The sequence below is a fragment of the Sebastes umbrosus genome, chromosome 3, assembly GCF_015220745.1.
Source record: "Sebastes umbrosus isolate fSebUmb1 chromosome 3, fSebUmb1.pri, whole genome shotgun sequence".
Taxonomy (NCBI): domain Eukaryota; kingdom Metazoa; phylum Chordata; class Actinopteri; order Perciformes; family Sebastidae; genus Sebastes; species Sebastes umbrosus.
In genome coordinates, this window is record NC_051271.1 from 16039887 (window position 1) to 16062499 (window position 22613).

Genomic DNA, 22613 nt, shown 5'->3' on the forward strand with positions numbered 1-22613 from the left:
AGTTAAAGTAGTGAAACACAACAAAGACACATAATGTCATTAAAGGGGAACAACGGGCATTTTTAAAACATTGATATTATTCTGGAGGCTATATAACATGATGGAAAAAATACTGCAACTTGTTCATGTACGCATATATTGCGAGGGCACCCCGGGAAACCACAAGGTGGCAGCGTCGTCACGGTAAACAGCAACTGCCTGTCAGTGGCGATTTGAATGGAGTATAGAATTTCAACATTTGCCATATAAATAAACATGCTGTCACTTTCTGAATCTATTTTATGTTAACAATAAACACGTATAAGACAGGGAAACTGTGTCATACCTTTAGGACTTCTTTTGTTTTCCAGTAGTTACAGTTAATGCAAGTGACTATTTAGATTCTTAACAGTAAGGCTTATTATTTTTCCAATAATGTCCTGGTCATTTCCTATAAAGATTCCTGGAAGAACTAGCAAAACAACTTTTGAATTGCTTGTTTTCTGAATGGAGTTTGGATCGATTAGTGCCAGGCTGTGCAGCTGCTCCATCAACACTCCAGATAAAGTCATCTAGGCATAAATATGGCAGCAACGTTGTTGTCTATACAATAGACAGTTTGTGCTTTATACACATACATTTATACACCGAGTTTCGTCCGGTCTCTGTACAAATATGAGGTACTATTGTAGCTCTGAGTGCCTTCGAATGGCCACAATAAGTTTGTCCTCCATCTCTGATTCAACTACATCAGGACGTCAGTGACGACAGGAGGAGAATCTCAATGCTGATAGGCTTTCACGACCCAGCGTCACGCACGAATGACGCAAATTTTGCGTGTTTGCATTGTGCATCTATACGCCTCTTCACATTGACACATCGCTCTTGATGTGAACGTGCCATAACTAGGCAGATGTAGAACTGGTCTGACAAGGACTGAACAACTCCTCATTGTGGAGACTCAAAAAGTAGACGTACTCATCTCTGTCAAAGTGTTATGAAAATAAAAAAATTGGAGATACAGATTTTGCTGCTGTCACTTCACTGAAAGGATTTCCCTTCAACTTCTCCTGACAGCTGAAATGGTGATAAAAATAAACTCGGCCTGCAGATGGTCGGAGAGCACATGAGCAGATCCAAAGATGAGAAATATGCAGAAATCACTGAGGGGGAGGCTGCAGGAATGACATGATAACTGCGAGCTGAGACAAAGAATGGGTCTCATCATCCGTCGTGGTAGCCCGGGGCGAGTGATGTGTTTGGGTTGTGGAGGTGGCGTGGGTTCAAGAAGAAAAGCCTTCAGAGTCAGAAATGACAATGTGTTTCATAACGCGGCGGCACGCAGCCAAACACAGACGGTTTTTAACTGTGTGTTCAGCTGGCTGTCTGTGGAGGGAAAAACACCGAACAGCAGCAATACCAGAGGATTGTTTTTACAGCTCAAAATAAAAAGATACAGAGGAAATCTATAAAGATTTCTCCTCTCGGGGCTTTAACGCTGGGTATGTGTGGTGAGACCTGCTGCACTGAGTCAGCACTCCTTTACAACTATCTGGACGGTGAAGTGTTGAGTCACAAACTGCGTGGGGATGCTTTTTGTCGTTGGCCGAATGACACTGAATGTGTTGCTAAGAAACAGTAGAAAAAGGGGGATTTTGTGTAAAGTGCGGGGGCTGCCGGGTCGCCAGATGGGAACTTTATTTTGTAAAGAGAGTTTTATATAAATAGACAGGAAATGCGTCGGTGCAGGAGCGGCCTTGTGCTGCCACTCACCAACCCATCTCTTTTGAACTAAGAGGTTTGCGTTTTAATTCTACAGACGACTGGCAGGATATTCATGTAGATTTATATGTCGATACAAAGTTTAACGATTCTATTCCATCTCAGGAGATTTCAGGTTCATACTGGTGGTTTACCATGTTTTTCTATCAGCTGTATACACTCAATATTGTGCTTTTTTATCATTGCATTGAAGTCAGCTCTGGAATAGAAGACCTGAGTGTGTATTTAAAGATATAATATGTAACATTTCTGCATTAAAATGTCTAAAAACAATATGTTATATATTTTGTTGAGTGGTGTCAGTGCCGGCCCCGACCAATTTGGTGCCCTAGGCAAGATTTGAGCTGGTGCCCACACACCCTATTTTTGGTGCACTCGCAAAGCGCGCCGTCGGGAAGTTCTTAAACAGCGTTATTTTTGTGCATACAGGATTGACATAGCCTCTTAACCTGCTTATAATACAGCTACCACACTGACCTTGATTATATATTTTAAAAATCAAACTGCATCCTTCTGGCCTATTTCTAACATGATTTAACCATCTAAAAGTGACAAATAGAACCATAGGTTATATTTAAATTAGACTCTGCCTGTCTCATTGATCACCATGATCTTAAAATTGGAATTATTCTCCTCCTCAGTTCTTGGGTTACTTGGTCTCCTTTTAACCCTCTGAAAATGATGGTGGATCATCTGCCTGGCATTAACTTTACTGTCTTTTGAAGGTGGGTTTCTATCTTGAGACTGTGATGAATCCGTTGATACCAAACATGTTAAGCTATCTTACTGGGAAAGGGTTAAATATCGCTCCAAAGTTGAGCTGTCTTTACTGCGAGGTCCGCGACACCTCAGTGGTAAACGTTAGTGTTAAGGCCAGAGTTGTGTACTTGCATTGTCCCAAATGTTTCCAACACTTTTCAAACCCAGAGAAATCTGTAATTTTCAGCAAGGTCACGGTGCGTTTCATTTGGTCGCCTGTCAATGATGTCATATCCCCTTTGCCCATGCGTCAGCGTTATGGTTTTCAGTTAGAAGCGGTCATAAAAATTTACTTTTTTTTATCCAGTTTTAAACCATATTTTCATGATACACTTGGTATTTAACTATATATTTTAACCAGATGAAGGATTTTAGTCATCAGACGTCTGGATATCAAGTTATCAGAGAAACAAGCTGAGCAAACGTTAGCGGCAGCTCTGCTCGTAGCCCCTCCGGGACGTCCTGTGTAAGCCGAACAGCGTCGGAGAAACACTGATTTTTAACGTGAAACTGCTTTATTCAGTGTTTTTACTGGTTTTAATTGGTTGGTGTGTTTGTTTTGGAGAGGAGGAGACCTCTGCCGCAAAAAACTCCTGAACGATGAACACTGAAGGGATCCTAACTGGGAGAAGCTGACTGCAATGATGACAATGGTGGTGAAGACAACAACTCCCATGATCCCACGCTATTTCACGACGTCACTAAACTCCGTCTTTTGTTATTGCGACATTGTTATAATAATGCGTTTAATAAAAAAAAAAACAGTCAAATTCAGTTAATCATGTTTAAATGTCCCCTGGATTTAATTAAACCAATCACTGAAGGCGTTCGGTTTAAAAACCTTCACACACGTGATTGAAAACCCCTCATCTAAATGTTTTAAGCGTCCCCTTGTCTCACCCCACTCGCCGCTGTCCTCTCCACTCCTGGACTCCGGTGATCCATCCAGCTCGTCCGGACTCGCCAGGAAATCGAAACCCTTCAGAGCCTCCTCTGTGTCGGGGTCGTCGCTGAGGTCAGAGGTTGTGGAGGAAGGGGTAGACGACTTTTTCTTCCTCACCATCTGTTAAAAGTTACAAAAGTGAGGAAGACTTTTGAAAATCTGGCTCTTATTGTTGACGACATCAGACAGGAAATGAAAAACAGGTTACCACTTCTGCAGCTTGAATCAGTTTGAGGAATGTGAGTTAGTTTTCATTTGGAGGAATGATGGGGAGCCATAAAACCACTATATCTTATGTTTGAATAAATAATCATAACTGTGACAATAACAATGCATTACTTTTACGACTGCACAGGGCAGGCGAGTTCTGGGCTGCAACTTTGTCCGTCTCTTTCACTTTATATATCAACAGGGGTGGAATGTAACTAAGTACATTTACTCAAGTATTGTACTGAAATACAAATTTGCAGTACTTGTGCTTTACTTGAGTATTTCCATTCTCTGCTACTTTATACTTCTACTCCACTACATCTCAGAGTCTGTGGGGACCAGGCTTGGGATGCCGATTCCCCGCATGGAGCAAGTACGGAGCGTGGACTGCCAATTTGCCTCCTGGGCACTGCCGAGGCGCCCTTGAGCAAGACACCAACTCCCTATAACGGCTCCCTGGGCGCTGTATAGTAGCTGCCCATTGCTCCTAATATACTAGGATGGATTAAATGCAGTGGCTAAATTTCACTCTGTGCTGTGCTATGTACAATGTGTGACAATAAAACTGGATTTACATTTTACAGTAGGTGATCTGTTAATGTTAACAGGGGGGATGGAACGGTTCGTCGCTTGTTCACCCTCGACTAACAAACCGCCCCACGAATGACTCTTTTGTTCTGCATTTTTTAATACCCCCGCCCTAGCTATACTGTTCAGAGAATATTATAGATCCAAAACGCTGCTACTTCAGCACCACGGACAGCGCTGTAGAGTTATCAATACACAGCACAGTTATGCCTTGTTTATACTCCTGCAGCTGTGTACCTATACGTTCTGTGCAGGCAACGATTGCGCACGGCAGACATACATAGTACAATGCCGGATTACGCGTAGCATGTCATTTCTTTTTGCTTTGGACCCGCAATTTTTAAATCTCACTGCGTGCTCCGTAAACCATCTCTGTGGCTCTGCGCAAGCTTTTCCGCAGAAGTATAAATTAGGCAATTGTCTTACTGTAGCAATGTCCAAGATGGTCTTGTCCCTTCCTTCGCTGTCTTCCTCTTCGTCCTCGTCGCTGAACTCTGCTGCAGCGCTCTCTATGAACTTAAAGGCCTCCAACACGGTGGCCGAGTCGGACATGTCGGGTTTACTTGAAGGAGAGAGTAAAGAGAAGAGGTGAGTCTGGTGGTAAAAAGCAATGAGACGATGAAACTCTGCGTTTTTCTGTCAGAGTAATATAAACACAGTGTCATTTCATACCTGACCATGCCGCTGTCCTTCAGGGAGGACGGTTCGGTGCCGTTGACCATCGGTTCGGCGTTCTTCTCTAAAGGTTTCTCTCCTGAGTCTCCGGTCAAACCGAGCAGCGCTCTCACTCTCTGAGACTTCACATCCAGGATGGTGTCGGTGTATCCGACCTCCTGCAGGTATCTGAGAGCGGAGACAGAGATAAGAGACAGGTTAGAGGAGGCTCAGGAGAGGAAACAATAGAAGGTTAATCATCTCTGTATTACTCTCTTAGGATAAGCTGGTCATAATAATAATAATAATAATAATAATAATAATAATAATAATAATAAGACAATTTGTCGGGCATCATGCAGCTGAGAGGTGGATAAAAGCTTTATATTTTTAATACTGTTGGAATAATAGAGGTATAATGAATGTGAAATGAGCTCTGGTCATCTGCTGGCTTCATGTCCACGAATTAGGCCTGTCAAAGTTAAGGCGATAATAATGCGTTAACGCAAATTGGTTTTAACGTTACTAATTTTTTTAACTTTAATTTTTTAAAGTAAGTTGTAGCGGGCTCAGTTTTAAAGCTAGAGTGAAGGTACTGGTATCCACTGGTACCAACCATGTCAAAAAAGGTATTCTAACTCAAGTATCCAATTCCAAACGGCTGACATGTTCGTTGTTAGCTCCCTCAGCGATGCGTTCTACCGGCATGCATAGTACATTCACGTGTAATCAGATGTAAAGATAGAATTGAATTGAATAGATTGGCCCCATTGTCACTGATGTCCGATCCAGCTATTTGAGTCCGTATCCGACATCGGTATCGGCTCGCTGCATCCCCGGGATCTAATTTGTATGAGTCAATAAATGAGGAAAAGCTTGTGAGGGAAAACTAAAAACAAACTTATGTTGATGAGATTTTATGTACAAATCCAGCTGTTTCTTTCCTTCCTGCAGAGTGTCATCCCCACTGATATAGAAGATGCAGATTCATCCAATTTGTCCAAATTAAAATGACCAGCGATGGAAAATCTCCACACAGGAAGTGACAAAACGTCACTTGACAAAGACATAAGTGACAAAAAGTGAGAAATATCCCATCAGGCAGAGCAGCATATACTGTGAGATTGAGATTAAGACTGGTATTTGCAGTGCACACATACTATAAGTCATAAATACAGTAAATAGAATCCATTGACCTTCTCTGACTTCACCAGAGACTTTTATAAACGTCCCTTTTTACCCTGAACGCCCCTTTTTATTCTGTTTTTCAGTCTCTTCTTCCTGCAGCGTTGGTGCCTTGCTGTACCCGCTGAGCTACACAACACCACAATTATATCAATGGAGCAGCGTCCTTAAAGGGCAATGCCACCAAGTTTAGGAACTTAGATACTCTGTCTGTCCTCCCTGTAATCTGGTACAGTTCAGTTCAGTTTGAAGATGCACATAGAGAACAAAAACACAGAACATCTGCACTGAAAGTTGGTTTTTCATGCCAGTTTTTCTCAACTGATAATAAGTAAGATGCTGGTTTCGTTGAACTGAAATATTTCTTTCATTCCAATGAGTTTATAATATCATCATGTCTGTTAAAAATGTTAGCATGTGCACATTATTTGATAAGACAAACAGATTTGTTTAGTCTCACAAGACAAATTCAAGACTTTTCGGGCTGATTTGGAGTTTTGTTTAAGAATAATGCAAGCTCACAAATGTCATATACTCATAAAATACTTGAGCAAAGAAGTAAAGTTTACCGTTTAACTTGCAATGTCCAATCAGAATTGAGCAACAGGCCTAAAAGAAGCTACTCAGAATATGTTCAAACTAATCTCTGTACTGTACCTTCACCCTGGGACACCAAGAAAAGCAGGACCCGTCTGACCTGAGAGCAGCGTTTTATCGAGAGGATCTATCCTCAGTGGACGGAGGTTTAATTCTGAATAGCATCTAGTGTGTTTGTTCACAGAGAGAGAGAGAGGGAGGAAGGTCGGCCTCCCTCTCTCTGTACCAGCCTCTCCGATCGCAGGAGGCTTCAACGCATCCACACAATCCCCCATTCACTGTCACCACACACACACACACACACACACACACACACACACACACAGTCAAAATAAAGACAAAAAAACACCACACAATCACAAATAAAAGCTCTCAGTCTTCTATTTCTTTCAGACAAAAACATTGTTTTTTCTTTCACTGGTCAATTTTGAGATTTTGGGCTATTTTGCTTCCTTAACATGTCTCGTTTCAGACTAGTGGAAAGAAAACATCCAAAATACACATGTCGGTGTTTATTTTAGGGCTGTCAATCGATTAAAATATTTAATCACGATTATTTGCCAATTAATCACAAATTTTTTATCCGTCCAGAATGTACCTTAAAGGGAGATTTGTCAAGTATTTAATACTCTTATCAACATGGGAGTGGGAAAATATGCTGCTTTATGCAAATATGTGTATATATTTATTATTGGATATCAATTAACAACACAAAACAATAACAAATATTGTCTAGAAACCCTCACAGGTACTACATTTAACATAAAAAATATGCTCAAATCATAACATGGCAAACTGCAGCCCAACAGGCAACAACAGCTGTCAGTGTGTCAGTGTGCTGACTTGACTATGACTTGCCCCAAACTGCATGTGATTATCATAAAGTGGGCATGTGTGTAAAGGGGAGACTCGTGGGTACCCATAGAACCCATTTTCATTCACATATCTTGAGGTCAGAGGTCAAGGGACCTCTTTGAAAATGGCCAGTGCCAGTTTTTCCTCGCCAAAATTTAGCGTAAGTTTGGAGCGACAAGCTAGTCTGACATGTTTGGTACCAATGGATTCCTTAGGTTTTCCAGTTTCGTATGATATCTGTAACTTCACTCGCTAGCTCTACAACTGAACCTGCTACAGCCTCTGAGAGACAAGTTGGTTGGGATTGCCCGCGATCACTCGAGCCTTGAAACTGAGCCCGCTACAACCTAAAAAATCACAAGCTGCCTTAAAGCGTTTAAGAAATAAGTGGCGTTAAAATTTATTTTCGTTAACGTTATTTTCTATTATTGTTACCAACTATAGTAAGGTTTTGAATGCAGGCCTTTTACTCGTAATGGAGTATTTTCACAGTGTGATATTAGTACTTTTACTTAGGTAAACGGTCTCAATACTTCTTCCACCACTGTCAGCTCCAACTGGATTAGTGTGTTTGATTCCCATTAAAAGTGTTAATCTCCATTAAGAAGATTGACTCTGCTGCTTTCTGCTTTTTGTCCTAAGACACACAAACACACACACACACACACACAGTCAGCTGTCCCATGACACTGTGAAAGTCTAAATTAGTGTGTGTGTTCATGTGTGTGTAAACTCACTGTCTGAGCAGCTGGCGTCCTTGTTTCCAGCTGAGCTGATGGCTGCTGTTTGGAGGACTGGGAGCCTCACTGTCATTCCCCTCATCTGTGAGAGAGAGAGAGAGAGAGAGAGAGAGAGAGAGAGAGAGAGAGAGAGAGAGAGAGAGAGAGAGAAAGAGAGAGAGAGAGAGAGAATTATGTATCAACATGTCTCTATCCATTCATTCATCCAGACGTCCTTCTCCCCAGCCACATCCTCCAGCTCCTCCTGGGGGATCTTGTCGTGTCCCCAGATGGGATAAATAATCCCCCGCAGTGTGTTTCTGGTCTGACACAGGCTTTTTTCTCGCCATTAGACGTGACCAGAATACGTCCACAGGGAGGCGTCCAAGAGGCATCCTGGTCTGAACCACCTCAACTGGCTTCTTTCAACACAGAACTCAGAGGGATGTGAGGAGATGAGAGAGGATGGTCTTTGGTCTAAAAGTGTTCAGCAAAATTACAAGATTGAAGACTGTTTGAAACAGCTGAAAGCGCCAGTACAAGCTAGTAAGGAGACCTTGAGTTGAGATTGTTCTGTCGAACAGCGACATGTAGTCATGTAGAGGTAGGGCTGTCCCGAATACCAGTTTTTGTTGTGTGATTATTCCTTATTTCATAGGCTATTTTGGAATTTATACATTATTACAGTCTGATATATACTGTATTCAAGCTCCAAAGCATTCGGGTCAGCCCTTTGTAGAGTTGACCCTCTCGTTCTGTGGGGAAAAAACAATGTTGCATCGCCTCAAATCGCCTTTGTCTTAGCCAAAAAGTTGCACTCGAACACACCGCAAAGACGACAGCCGACGACCAACTACCTCGTACGTTCTGCGCCTGCGTGAGATGTAATAACTCTCCACACCAGCAGATGGCGGTAGTCTGTATTTAAGCGGAACCGCCAATCAGAGTGATTTCTCTCACCAACGGACGCCGACGCTGAATCAACATGCTGAATTGGCCGAAAAAACTCCGTCACGGGCAGACTGGAGCTGATAGTGCGGGACACACCGGAAAAACTAGTCTGACGGACGCTCACCGACGGCTCCAGACTCTCCGACGGCTGACCAAAGTCTCTGCATTCACCTGCAGTCTAGATCACAATGCACCAGACCTATAACCCCGCAGGTGGGGATCCTACATGGCGTGGCCCCACCATGTTTGTCTTGGCTCCAGTTTCTCTGATTTGGCTGTTCAATACGAAGATTCGACTATTCTTTCTTTTTTATTCATTTCGATATGGAAGCCCTGAAAGGCAAGCAAGAAAAAAAAGTGATCCATTTTCTAAGTCTGATCTAAATGGTTTTCTCTCCGGTCTTTATGACTTAAGAACAGGTGAAAAAATGTTTTGTCAGGATAATCTTTCAAAGGGCCTTTTCGTTCTATCTGTGAAACAGGTAAAAAAAAAAAAAAAATTCTAAGTTACTTTTTTCCATCTGTGTGAGGACATGTGAATGTTTTTTTTCTTAAGGCTCATTTTTCGAAGTGTTTGTTGTTGTAATACTTATTTTCGACCACCGGAGTGCGTTCTTGAACAATTTCAAGTTGACTGAGGGGACGGATGATTGGACTTTCATGGGGCAGACCTACTATCTATTGTCGTTCCCAGAAGTCGGTCCCTATAGCACCTCCTTCCCGATGACATCGGGCTACTATTGTTCAGGGACCGGCTCGTAGTCTGTTCTGTCTCTCAGCCGAGCCACAGCAAGAATGTATGTTTCTATAATCTCCTAATCTGATGCAGTGACCATCTTTAGAACAGCAGGCAGGTCTGACCGCAACAGCTACAATCACCAGACAGAAAGCTGCAAAAACATCTCAGCAGAATATCAACAACAGAGAGGAGAGAGAGGTTCGTCTTACCTGAATCATAATTTGGAGGTATGATCTCCCCCTGGATCAGTTCGGTTCCATATTTCAGCTTGTGGTATTTCGCCCTGAGGGTGACAAATTGGTTATCACAATGTCTGAGTGCCCTAACTGGCTTTTATTACATCGTTATTCTTTATTTCCACAATAAATGTATTGTTACATTATGTCTTTTTGAATAAATTGTCCAATAAAATACAATAATCCACAGACTATGTGACATGTGGTGGCTCACTGTGTACATACTGTACAAATAGTTTAGATATCTCATTACTTTATTGCACTTCACCATGAGTCAATTTGCAGAGACTTAAAAGTTTAAGTTTCTTACAGTGACTGACTTAAAGTTGACAAAATGTTCAAAGATTCAAGTCTCTGCAAGTTGATTTATGATAGAAATAAACTGAAACCATCAGCTCACAGAAAGGAAATAAATCTTTAAAAAGATTTGAAATTGATAAACTAATAAAAAGCACCAGTCTGGTCCTTTAAAGAGATGCTGACACTAAACCAAGAGAGTTAAAGTGTCCCGTTGTGTCCTAAATGAAGTCTGTTATAGTTTTCCCACAGCCCCCCTCTTCCCTTCAGTAAACAGCATCCAGACCTGCCAATCAGCCACTCAGAAAAACCAAACTGTGTGAAATCCGTCACCAGATTATGTGATTTATTACTAATAATTCCATTAGAGGATAAGCTGCTCTTTGAGGTGGACGGATCAATTTCACACTGATCCTATTTGTCAATCAGTCACTTTAATTCTGTTAAATTCCTCATGAGATTATTGAGGTTAGAGTTCGTAACTGATATTTGCCAGCAGTATTCTCAATACATTTCTCTTCTTGTCAACAAAACAATGAACTTCTTTGAGATATGTAGGCAAGAACATTTTGAAAGTGAAGTTATACAAGTAATTACATTATCCATCATATTAGGGCTGTCAAAGTTAACGCGTTAATGAAAATTAGTTTTAACGCCACTAATTTCTTTAATGCATTAACGCAACTTGACATTTTTAGGTTGTAGCGATCTCAGACCTCAAACCTGAGGAATCCATTGGTAGCAACCATGTCATACTAGCTTGTCGGGAAGGAGTCTAAACAACGCTCCAAACTTACGCTAACTTTTGGCGAGGAAAAACTGGCATGGTCAATTTCAAAGATTAATCACAATTAACTATTTGAATCAATTGACAGACCTAATTATTATTATTATTGTGATTATTTTTATTATTATTATCACCGTTTTGTGTTTTTTTATTATAATTATTATTGTTTTCATTTATTTTAATATATATATTTTAATTTTCTTTTCTTTTTTATTATTTACGTATTTGTTTTTATATATATATATGTATATATATATATATACACTGTATTTATAGATATACACATTCTATTTTTTCTTTTCTTTTCATTTTTATTATTTATTTAATTATTATTTTTTGAAGAGTGTTCTTATCTTGCAAAATGATGCTTCACAATAAAAACATTTGAAACACAAAACAATGAACTGATCCTACGAACAAGTTTCAATTAAAAAGCAACAAAGAATCTGAAAGAAAATATCTGATTCTCTTTCTGCATTTTGCAGGGATCAAAAAGATTAAAATTGTGAAACAAAAACCAAGATTATATTTATGGTTGTAGGGTTAAAGGTTAGATTTACCGTCGGTTTTATTAGTGCATGTGTGTGTGTGTGTACTCACCTCTCCTGTTTGAGGGCGTACTCCAGCATCTTGATCCGTCTCACCAGGTCTTTCTTCAGGTTCTCCTGACCTCGCCGCTCCCCCTGCAGGAAGGCGATCTGAGCCTGTAGGAGCAGAGGAAACACTGGATGATGATGCTGGACTACAGAGAGAACAGTGGAAACCACATTTTAACTTTATTCTCATTTATCACGAAGATTGGATCCCTACTGTGTGTTTCTATTAAACACCAAAGTGCAGTTAATTACACGAGGCTTAAAAAACACAAAAGAAAGACTAACAGACGGTGCGGATGAGATTAAACCAAACCTCAGGGGGAGTCGATAAAAACATCTAATCTCCATTAAACATGATGATGATGATGAGAAACTAAAATAAAATCACTGAATCAACAGAGCGGAGTCTGAATATTTTTTTGTTGCTGTAATTATTTGCCTTGATGTGCTTTTATTTTCTCTGATCTTCGTCTCTGCGCTGTGGCGATCCAACCCCCCCACAGAGATCGTTAAAGTTTTATCGAGTCTAATTCTGATTTCGTTTATCTCTAATTTGGTGCTCAGCTGCACCGCAGGCCCACAGAGGTTTGAATAGGGGAAGCAGTGGCGGAGGTTTAGTGGATTTAGAAAATGGTTTGTGATTTCTCTGAGGGGTAGAGGTGTGAAGGACCACGAAGGCTAAAATAACTCCCAACATCCACAAAGCCCTCGCACAGCCCGATCCTCAGTCCCTTCCTCCAATCACTCCTCTTCTTCATTTGCAATATCACAACGTCCATTTCATTGTGTGGAGTCAGATGGTCTTGGCAGCTTTTCATGAGACGCTTTCTGTATTAATTCTTATATTTTTAAAAAACATTTTAAATTATTTTTTTATGTGTGATTGATTGTATGTATTTACATTATAATTAATGTTTTCTTTTATTATAGGTTATGTTTATTAGTAGTATGTGTTCTACATAAGCAAGTACATTTGTGTGTATCTGTGCACATGTGTATTTTTCCTTTTCCTTTCTTTTTAAAATGTATTTTCCTCATGCACCAATGGAAATGTTTACGTATATTACATATTTCAATTTCTCTGCAAAATCTTTTAAAAGAACAAAAAAAGAAGAAGGCTTTCTCTTCTGTCAGGTCATCAGGTATCCAACGGTCCCAAAGCCCCCTGGGAAATGGGACAGGGACTGAGAGGTAACTTGTGACTGACTAACACGTCGCGTCTCTGCGTCTGATCCGTCTTAACGTCTCCTCTCAGACGTGGGTTGGACGTGAGGCAGCGACTCAGCAAGCAGCGTGGGAACAGACGACATGTGACCGACTTGGAGTCAAGGTCAAATAATGTGAGAGGAGACGGAAAACTCAGAAACCCTGAGCTGTAAAACTGTCCAGGCGTTAGTTCCGTTTGGTCAGAGTCATAAATCAGACACATAAAGTAGCTTAGATGTTTTGTGGTCTTAAACAATGAAATGACAGTTTAACAATAAATAATAATGCGTTTGTCCTTGACCGTGAGTTTACTGTTTGCTTGGGAGCTGCAGGCTCTGTGTGCAGGGACCCAGCTGTTACCCAACAGGATACATGACACATCAGCGCTGACGTCACACCCTGAACCCCCCCCCCCCCCCCCCAAACCCCTCTGCACCCCAGAGGTTCAACCCTTTTACTGCCTTCTCCTCCTCCTCACACTGAGAGCTGTTTGTGTGTACGGTCGCTTTAACATCCAGGTCAGCTGTTATATGAGAGTTCATAAGAAACAGTTCCAGCTGGCAGGAAAGCTGCGAGTGTTTACCTCTCGTCACCTGACTCTTTCATCTAAAATACTGCAGAGTATTCAACATGCAATTAACTATTTAAGTTGTTTTTTATTCTACTAACACTGAATCAGTCGGCTCTATGATTTTAGCTACTTGCTACTTTGGTTCAAAACAAAACTAATCCAAAACAATGCTGCTTCTTAAAAGCTGCAGAGAACTGATCCCAGTGCAAACACAAGCTATCAGTGAGTACGCTACCTGCTAAGACTGAAACAGAGGTGAGTGCAAGTAGGGTTGGGTCGGTGTAAAAAATCTCAAACTGGTTTGATATTAAGCCACAACACCGGCCCGGACAGGTTTACTGATTTTTACCAATAAGTGTCTCACTTCACTGAGCAGCCGCTCCCGACTGGAACATAATGAGACTGAGAACCCGTGAATGAGAGTGTAGCAACTCCAGTCCACTTGGTGAAGGTAATGCACCTCTAAGCTGGTTTGCCAACCACCAATAAACACTAAATAAATAGAAGAAACAGAGAGTTTAGAGGTATAGAGGTGAAACTCTAATGCTTTTTTGACAATGGCCGCTATATTGCGCTGCGGTAGCACTGCCGCCATTTTGGACTGTAAACGCCAATGAGTCAAATAGTGCCTCGGCTACGCAGTAAATTGCGAACGGTCTGTCGGACACTAGTGGCTCTGTTAGTCTATTTATAAACAAACATAATATTATGTTAATCACGTTGTCAAATTGCTTGTCACTAATGCAATACAAGCTGGATTTAGCGCTGAGCGCTGATGTACTTTTAAATTTGCCAAGTCACAGTAATAGTTATAGCTCATACACCCGTCCGAACCAACAAATACCGGTTCTGATAGATCCCCCGATCTATTAGACAAAATTAAAACAATTAATTTGATAATAAATAGTTGCTGATCGATTCATCTGCATATTGTTTTATCTCTAGTTTCAGTTCTCGCAATATTCCAGAAAACGGAGGACCAGTTAGTGAACACATTAAATTGTGATTCATTGTTTTGATCTGAGCAGAACGGACGCTGCAGGCTGCTGCTCTGTTTTATGAGCGTCACTTCAGGCCGTTTTACGAGCTAACTGACTGGACTGCATGTTTGCAAACTAAACCCCCCTCCACACACACACACACACACCAACACACACACACACACACTGAGGAGGAAGTAGGACACTCAGCCCTTCATTCATGTCAAACACACGTTATAACTGGGTCGCTCCACACTCGAGGCGACTGCATTTGAATTTCACAGAGATGATGACGGTAAACTTTATTCTGGAAATGAGACGAGCGCTCAGTTTGGAAACAGTTTTCAGTTCTTGATCACGCAAAGCTGAAAATAATCATAGTGTCACAGAGATCAAACCTTTTTGGGACCTAAAATACAAACACAAATGTATTGTTGCTGCATTGCATTCTGGTCTTCTTCTTGCTCCTGTTGGTGCAGTTTTTATTGTGACTCTGTGACGGATCTCTGCCGGTATGACTGTTGTGAATATCAATGCTGTTTGATCACATTATCAATAATAATGCTTTCGGACAACTGCTGTTGTGTTCACGACATCCAACAATCCGACATCTGATATATAAGAGCTAACTGCTCTTTAATGCAAGAAATGATTAAATCTCATCACCCATTTCACAAGGTTTATTATGGTTTGTGTTCTGGATTTGATTTTTAACAGCGCAGCTCGTAGATGCTGGAAAACAGTTGATGATGATATAAAGTTTAAATAATCTGACTTTAATGAGCCAAAACATGAAAAATAACACACAAGTTTATGCCCTCTTTATGATAATCACATGACATTTTTTGCATGGAATATAAATGTGTTATTTTTGCATATTCTAAAAATGATGTGTTTGAATATTTCTACATGCTGGGGTCCATAAACAGTCTTGGAATTACATAAATTGGGTATCAGTGTAAAGCTGAGGCTCTTGTGGATCCAATGAGCCCAATTGTATTCATGTGTGATGATGTTAGTCCCCATAGTAGCTATTTCATTGTAGTGAAACCATTTTTTAAAACTTGACCTCCCTGACCTGTGGTGACCTCTAGGATAATCACAGCATCATGAAACTTTACAACCACAAGCCAGAGACCTAGAGCGTTCAGAGGATGGATGGTTTTCCTAGGTAGATTAACAATAAGGCAGTTTCTGAGCAGTTTCCAGAACAGAAGTGCTCGCCATCCAATCGCCGAAAAATGCAATTCTTGCAGAAATCTCCAACTGTCAAAAGTTTTGAAACCAAATCACAGCATGACTTTTTTCTATGGTCTTCCTCAGGGTCTTGGTGTCTTAATGTGGTATTTTGGAGGGATTATTGATCGTTTTCATCAATTCTCAAGTGGTAAAAAATTATTAAATTTAGCACCAAATCTGTGTAAAATTGCTGCAGCAACTTATGAGACATAATAGAGCACGAGAATGACCATAATATACTTCTATCATAAACCATTTTACACTTTCACAATTTATTACAATTAATTAATTAATTTTAATTTTTTTTATTTATGATTAATGACTAGAAGAACTTGACACACAGTGCTATGCTGCATCATTATTCTCCAAGTTCCCAGCTTTCAGATGATGTACACCACTTCTATGTGACACATACTGTTGACCTGCTATCTCTCCCTAAAGACCCCCTGTACCCCCCTAAAAAAGACAAAAACGGGTCTATGAAATGAAAAACATCTTCTCACCTCTGATTGGTTTATGAGCTCTGCTGGTGTTACAGTAAGTCCACCAGGAGCAAGACGTTCTTAAAATACAAAATAAAAAAGTTCATTGAGTTTAAGTCCATTGAGCTCTTTTACAGTCTAGCTCTTGAACACGTTACAGATGTAAAGAGTTTAAACTCTTGCAGTGACTACATCGTCCTGTGATGGCGGTGAACTCGGTGGGATGGGTGATATTTAAGAAGCTTTTGTGTAGGAGGGCATCTGCAGCACATCGGAGGCGTCTTTTCTCATAATTATAGATTTTACTGAAGCATCTGAACGTCATGTTTTAGCAGCAGCCAGTAAATCGCTTTACAGAGAACAGAGCCGAATGTGGAGGCAGGAAGACTAATCGATAGCAGAGGTCACACTGTGACAACTCTGTACAATTATAAGACTTTCCATTGAAGCACTTAGATGACCTCAAACTGCTCTTCTTCTCTGGTTTAGTCATTCAGCCGTTTCCACTCAGCCGTTAGGCTAAAACGCCTCTGATGCAGTGAATCTGTTAAACAGGTTGGAAAGTACATTCTGCTGTAAACTAATTCCCTCATGTTCTCTGCGTTCACACATCGAAATCCCAGGATATGAAATCCCATCAGAGAGGGAACTCAGAGCAGGCATTATATATATATATATATATATATATATATATATATATATATAACTATGTAATACTAGCTTGTTGGGAAGGAGGTTAAATAATGCTCCAAAATTACGCTAAATTTTGGTGAGCAAAAACTGGCATGGCCATTTTCAAAGAGGTCCCTTAGTATAATAACAGTATAATAACACCAAAGATTGAACCAGATGGCGCCTCATATTATCTACTTGATCATCATTTACGCCAACCACCCATTCTTCATCTTCTATTCATTCAAAACCAACGTCAGAACTACCAGACAGAGTTTGGAACAACAAATGAATTGAACAAACATTTTTGTTTCAGTGGCTCAAAACATAAATACATATTCCAACTTTATCGTGGTTTAAAAGCAGGTAGACAAGTTTGAGACGGCTCAATTTCAGATGAGGAACCATCTAGCAGGGAGGGCAACCCCTCAGAGGTGCCTTCACTCTAAATGCAGGACAAACTGGGTAACCCACTTGTTAAAAATTCCCATCAGCCTTTTCTTCTTTTTTAGTCAGTGCTCCACATCAGATCACAGAGGGAGCAGAAATGCAAATGGGCTGCTTTGATTCATAAAAGCTGCACTCTAATAAGAAGGAAACTTCTAATAAGGAGTTTCAGTAGAAGTGAAATGAATCTATTTCTGTGATGACATGATGGAACTTGTTCAAAGTTTCACCAGTATGTCCAGTTACACTTTGTACTGGTTGTTATTTCAGTGTGTGAAGCTGTAGACACTTGATGATATAACACTGTGAGCTGGTTAACAGTTCTTTTGTCCTTAAATCATTATGAGTAGTTTGTGTGCTTGTGTTGCCTTGTTAAAGCAGTATTCATTGTGTGTTTTAGCCACCGGGAAGCATAGGAACTAGAGACTGTAGGTGGACGTAGTCACCGTGACGTCACCCAAGCATACCCTGCTTTATGGTCTATTTGACTCTAAATGGGACCATAATTTACTAAATGAACATCATGCTGTATTGAAGAAGACTTGAAACTAGCGATTGAGACCATAAACTCATGTTTACAATGTTTACTGAGGTAATAAATCAAATGAGAAGTAGGGTCATTTTCTCATTGACTGCTATACAATCAGACGTCTTTTTGCAACCAGAGGAGTCGCCCCCTGCTGGCTGTTAGAAAGAATGCAAGTTTAAGGCACTTCCTCATTGGCTTCACTTTTTAAACCCGGAGGTTGGCGCCTGATTAGAATAAGCTGAAGTCCAATATTCTCTCTCTTTTAGCTCTGTTTTTGGTCTCTACCAACTCCTGAGGGAAATATCTGTCTCTTTAGCTGCTAAATGCTCCACTATGTTCACCAGCTAGTCTCTTACTGTGTCTGTCTGCTGTTTGCTGCTGAGCAGGTGGTGTACAGTGGCTATTTACAGCTTTTTCTCTTAAAAGGACGCTATGAGAGCGGTGAGAGTGAACCACAACAGTAAAGTTGTGGGTTGGCCAAATAAACATTGACCTGAAACTCACTATAAAGCTCTGTAAAGCTGAGTCACGTTGTCATTTCATACATTGTTATCGTAAAAAATATTGAATATAGCTGCTTTAAGGAAAGGATGCCATTACATTTTTCTTATGTGGACTTCAAACATTTGGTTTGAAGGTACAGAAAGTGAACAGTTCATCCTGATAATCATGTTTGCTCTCAGCTCTTCTTCACTGAGCTGCCGTCTGCTCACAGAGAGGATGTGTCGGACTACAGAGTCTTACTTTGTCTTCTTTAAGACAACAGGGATTACAGGCCTCAGGAAGATTAAATTGTGTCAGCTTTCAGCTGTCCTCAATACAGGAAACACCCCACTGACAGGAAGACAACACAGCAGCTCTGAACTACAATATAGCTGGCGTGGTACAGTCAGCGTTTGACCTATACTCCCATTTATCAGCCTCTCAAAGTCTCTCATTAGCTTCAAATATAGATGTACTGCATCATTTCTTTTTCAGCATAACCAGGATTCAGGTCGGTCACGATAACTACTTTTGTTGGATGATACATTGTCTTAGAAATAATTGAGATAAACGGTATTATTGTCATTTTAAAACCATTTTATGCCACTGATATAATGATAATAGCATAATAATGTATACACTTTCACTTTTAATTCTTGATAACATAAAGAAACTGGAATTGGATTGTGGGAAAAATATTTAAATATCCTAAATTAATAAAATATAATTATTATAAAAAAAAACAAATTAAATGGACTATCGGGCTCTGTTAACAAGATCGCTGTCACACACTTTTTAATGGACTTAATGAACCGACAAAGTACACGGAGTCGGATACAAGTGCAGCAGTTTTAACAGCTTTTGACCAATTAATTAGAGAAAATACCCGCGCTGACGTGCTTATATACACATGGCTTTAAATACAGATCTCTTCCTGAACAGATCTTCATTTCAGCAGATGGATTTATTAGTAGTTTATCTTTGGAAATCATGCTAAAATCACATATCTGCTATCATAAAATACAGTGGTTGGTTCGTTTGCTTTCACACCACAAACGAACCGCACCAGAGTCCACTTGGAAGCGGTTCGGTTGTTTGGTTCGTTCCAGGGTACGATTGACAGCTTTCACACCGGCCCAAATGAACCGTACCAACCGGTCAAATGGGCCGAAGTTCATTTTAACCGAACCAAACAGGTTAGGTGTGAAAGCACCCTAAAATTTCTGACTTCACAGGGGTCAAGGGTCAACTACTAGAATGTTAATTATTTAAAAAAGCATCATAACTAATAAATAACAGGCAACTATTCAGTGAGTTCTTTACAGTCTCTAACACCATCGAGTAGAACGGGACAAACTTTCAATTGGATTGCCATAATAACACACAGTGAGGAGTTACAAGCAAGCACGGCAGCTCATTTTGCTCATACTGATCAGAGCTATTGATGTGTTGATCGACAGTGAGATAGACCAATCGGGTTTGTTTACAAACCTCACTTAAACAGTGGGCAGCACACTGGTGTTCTTAAACGTCTCCTTTTGAGTGGATGAAAACTATAACTTCTCTACAAACTTGTGGGATGACAAACTACTAAAACTGATTTCATTTCTGTATAAAATCAATATCCACTACTGTGCATTCCCACACACCAAAGCCCCCCGAGGAGCTGCTGCAGAAGACATCTTCCATCTGAGAGAAACAAGCAACACCTCCGTCCTGCTGGACAGGCAGCGTGGGAGGACACACAGCTGAGCAGCTCATCACACACAACTAATCAACACAAACTAATCTCAACTCTCTGAATCTTTCTAGTTATCAAAATGATTTTAGTAGTTTGTGTTTGAAGTGTTCCTGCTGACAGCTGGGCTGATGTGGTGTTTGGTTGATGTACTGGTGTCTTCAGTCAGACTTTAGAAGTAACAATTGATGTTTCAACAAATCACACAATGATCCTTGACACAACTTTGACTTGGTGTGTAGGATTACTGTCCATCAGCAGCGATATCTAGGTTCTTTTGTAGAAAAAACACGTTTTAAAAAATTTACTTTTGGAAGTTGTGAGTCGATTCAGAATCTTAGGGTTCTTTGACATCAGGTACCCGGATCCGTGTACACTTGACCCCAAAGTCCAGTTTGTTTGATTAGTGTGAACGCTCCGTACTGTACTGGGGCACGTTTTGTCGATCCGTACTCAAGTCCACTTGAAAAGGTGGTCTTGAGTACGGATCGTGTGTACTCGGGTACGGTTCGCATCAGGTGTGAAAGCCAACTGCACCGAAACACGGAAGTGGGCCGCTATTTAACGGGAGTAACGTTAGCAGTCAGCGTGTAGTTGAAAGGGGAGGCTTTTTTCAACGCCACCGGTCTCCTCCGAAATCTGTATATGTGCACGACATGCGCCATAAAGCTGGAAGGCAGACGATGGGGGGGTGTTTGTTATTTTATTTTGGTAATAAATGGTCTGCCTCCGAAGAACGAGAATCGCTCAGCTGCTCAGCGGGCGGAAGGAAAGAGAGACAGCGGGGGAAATAATGTGTAGAGTCGGCATATTTTCACATCAAACTCTGTGAAATAAGAGTTTATTCCAACCAAACCAGAGGTGGTGATAGTTGGAAAGACTAACGATGACGTTTTTTGTGAGTTTTATTTTGTCTCTGTCAAGTTTGAATGAAGTGTTTTACGATGCTCCGCCACTAGAACAGCTGATCTCAACATAAACAAATACACGTGGATAATGACGCAAGAGATCTCTGGTACGGAACAACTTTTCTAATGTGAAAGCTGAGTGGCGGGGGGAGTGGAGAGGGCAGGCAATCATACTCGGGCACGATACGAATCAATCATACCCAATATGAAAACGCCTTTAGAAGATAAGAATCTTGATTCTTACATGAATTGATTTCGTTCGTCCTCCATCACCCACCAGGTGATCCTCGATCCTTGACGTGGACTTGTCTCAAATAACTTCTGTTTTTACTTGGAATTGCTCTGACAGACCAGAGTCTCTGCAAGTTGACTTTCATAGAAATAAGTGGAAACAAAAAGCTGCCTGGAAAGAATGAAATCAATCTAAAGACTGAGATTTGGAAATTGGGAAGCAGCGATGAGCTGCAGTTAGTTGGCTAAAACATGTAAAAATAGTCTATGCTGTATATCAAACAACAAGGCCATAGAGTTTTCTTTTCCCTTGTCATAATACAGTCATCCGAGCCTCTGTAACCTCATTTAACCACCTTCCATAATATCCACGACGCCCCACCCCAAAAGACACATAATATGCTGGATAACTATAACCCCTCGCTGACACCGTATTAACGATGCAGCAATATTTTGGGACACAAAGAAGAGTCCTGTGGGAGGGGGATTTCCCGCCGCTTAAATCTGGAGCAGTGAGGGGATTAATCTTCCAAGGAGCCGGAGAGGAGGAGATGAAGAGACGGAGAGATGAGAGGGTGGAGGGTGAAGGGGAGGATAAGCTGCTGAGAGAGAGAGGGGTGACGGAGGGGTGATGGTCTGTCTGATAAACTCTGTCTGAGTCTTCAGAGAGCTGGATCTTTGCTCTCAGGGAAAAGCTGTCATATCCAAGGTATGATTTCACCAAGGCAGGGTTAGGTAGGAGTTGCCAGTGATCAATAAAGGTCAACATTTTCTTTTTTTGTAGGAGGCCAAAAAGTAACCAGTAGACGAAAAGCGTCTGCAACAGAGATCAGAATTATTCATCTCTAAACTCTAAACCATCATGTTCTTTATTCGCTGGGAATTCAACATACATCACATCACTGCACCATGGCAACAAAACTCCCCTTAATCTATACAGATGCTGGGTCACCATAGCAACCGGGCAGAGTGGAGGTTTCTGACACAACTTTGGCTGTTTAAAGGGTGCATGGAGACGAGAACGCAGGGTCAAAACTCTGCATGTGTCGGTCTGACAGTAGTTGTTCGCAGCATTAAACAACCATATATATGATTGCAGTATGGGATTCATCAGGTGCTCGTTGAGTGCATGAAAACACACTGAAGGAGTGAAAATAAATTACATTGCAATAACTACACAGTTATGTGTGCATGCTTGGATGTGCTGACTGTCTGATGGTCGGGTCTAGAAGGTAACATGCAAATTGTGA

General features: G+C 40.8%; 1 protein-coding gene and 1 long non-coding RNA gene across 3 annotated transcripts in view; one reads left to right on the forward strand and one right to left on the reverse strand.

Moving 5' to 3' along the window:
- LOC119485903 (striatin-like) overlaps window positions 1-22613 on the reverse strand; it is a 51593-nt gene that overhangs the window by 11398 nt on the left and 17582 nt on the right. For both annotated transcript variants that reach the window (XM_037765740.1, XM_037765739.1), the window contains exons 2-7: window positions 11882-11985; window positions 10171-10244; window positions 8290-8374; window positions 4934-5104; window positions 4688-4823; window positions 3421-3583 (exon numbers count right to left, since the gene is read on the reverse strand). In XM_037765740.1, coding sequence (XP_037621668.1) covers window positions 3421-3583; window positions 4688-4823; window positions 4934-5104; window positions 8290-8374; window positions 10171-10244; window positions 11882-11985 — 733 coding nt within the window. The remainder of the gene's footprint in view (window positions 1-3420; window positions 3584-4687; window positions 4824-4933; window positions 5105-8289; window positions 8375-10170; window positions 10245-11881; window positions 11986-22613) is intronic.
- LOC119485970 lies at window positions 116-22348 on the forward strand. Its single transcript, XR_005206411.1, has 3 exons — window positions 116-283; window positions 8661-8670; window positions 22334-22348. It is a non-coding gene; the product is annotated as an uncharacterized LOC119485970 (long non-coding RNA).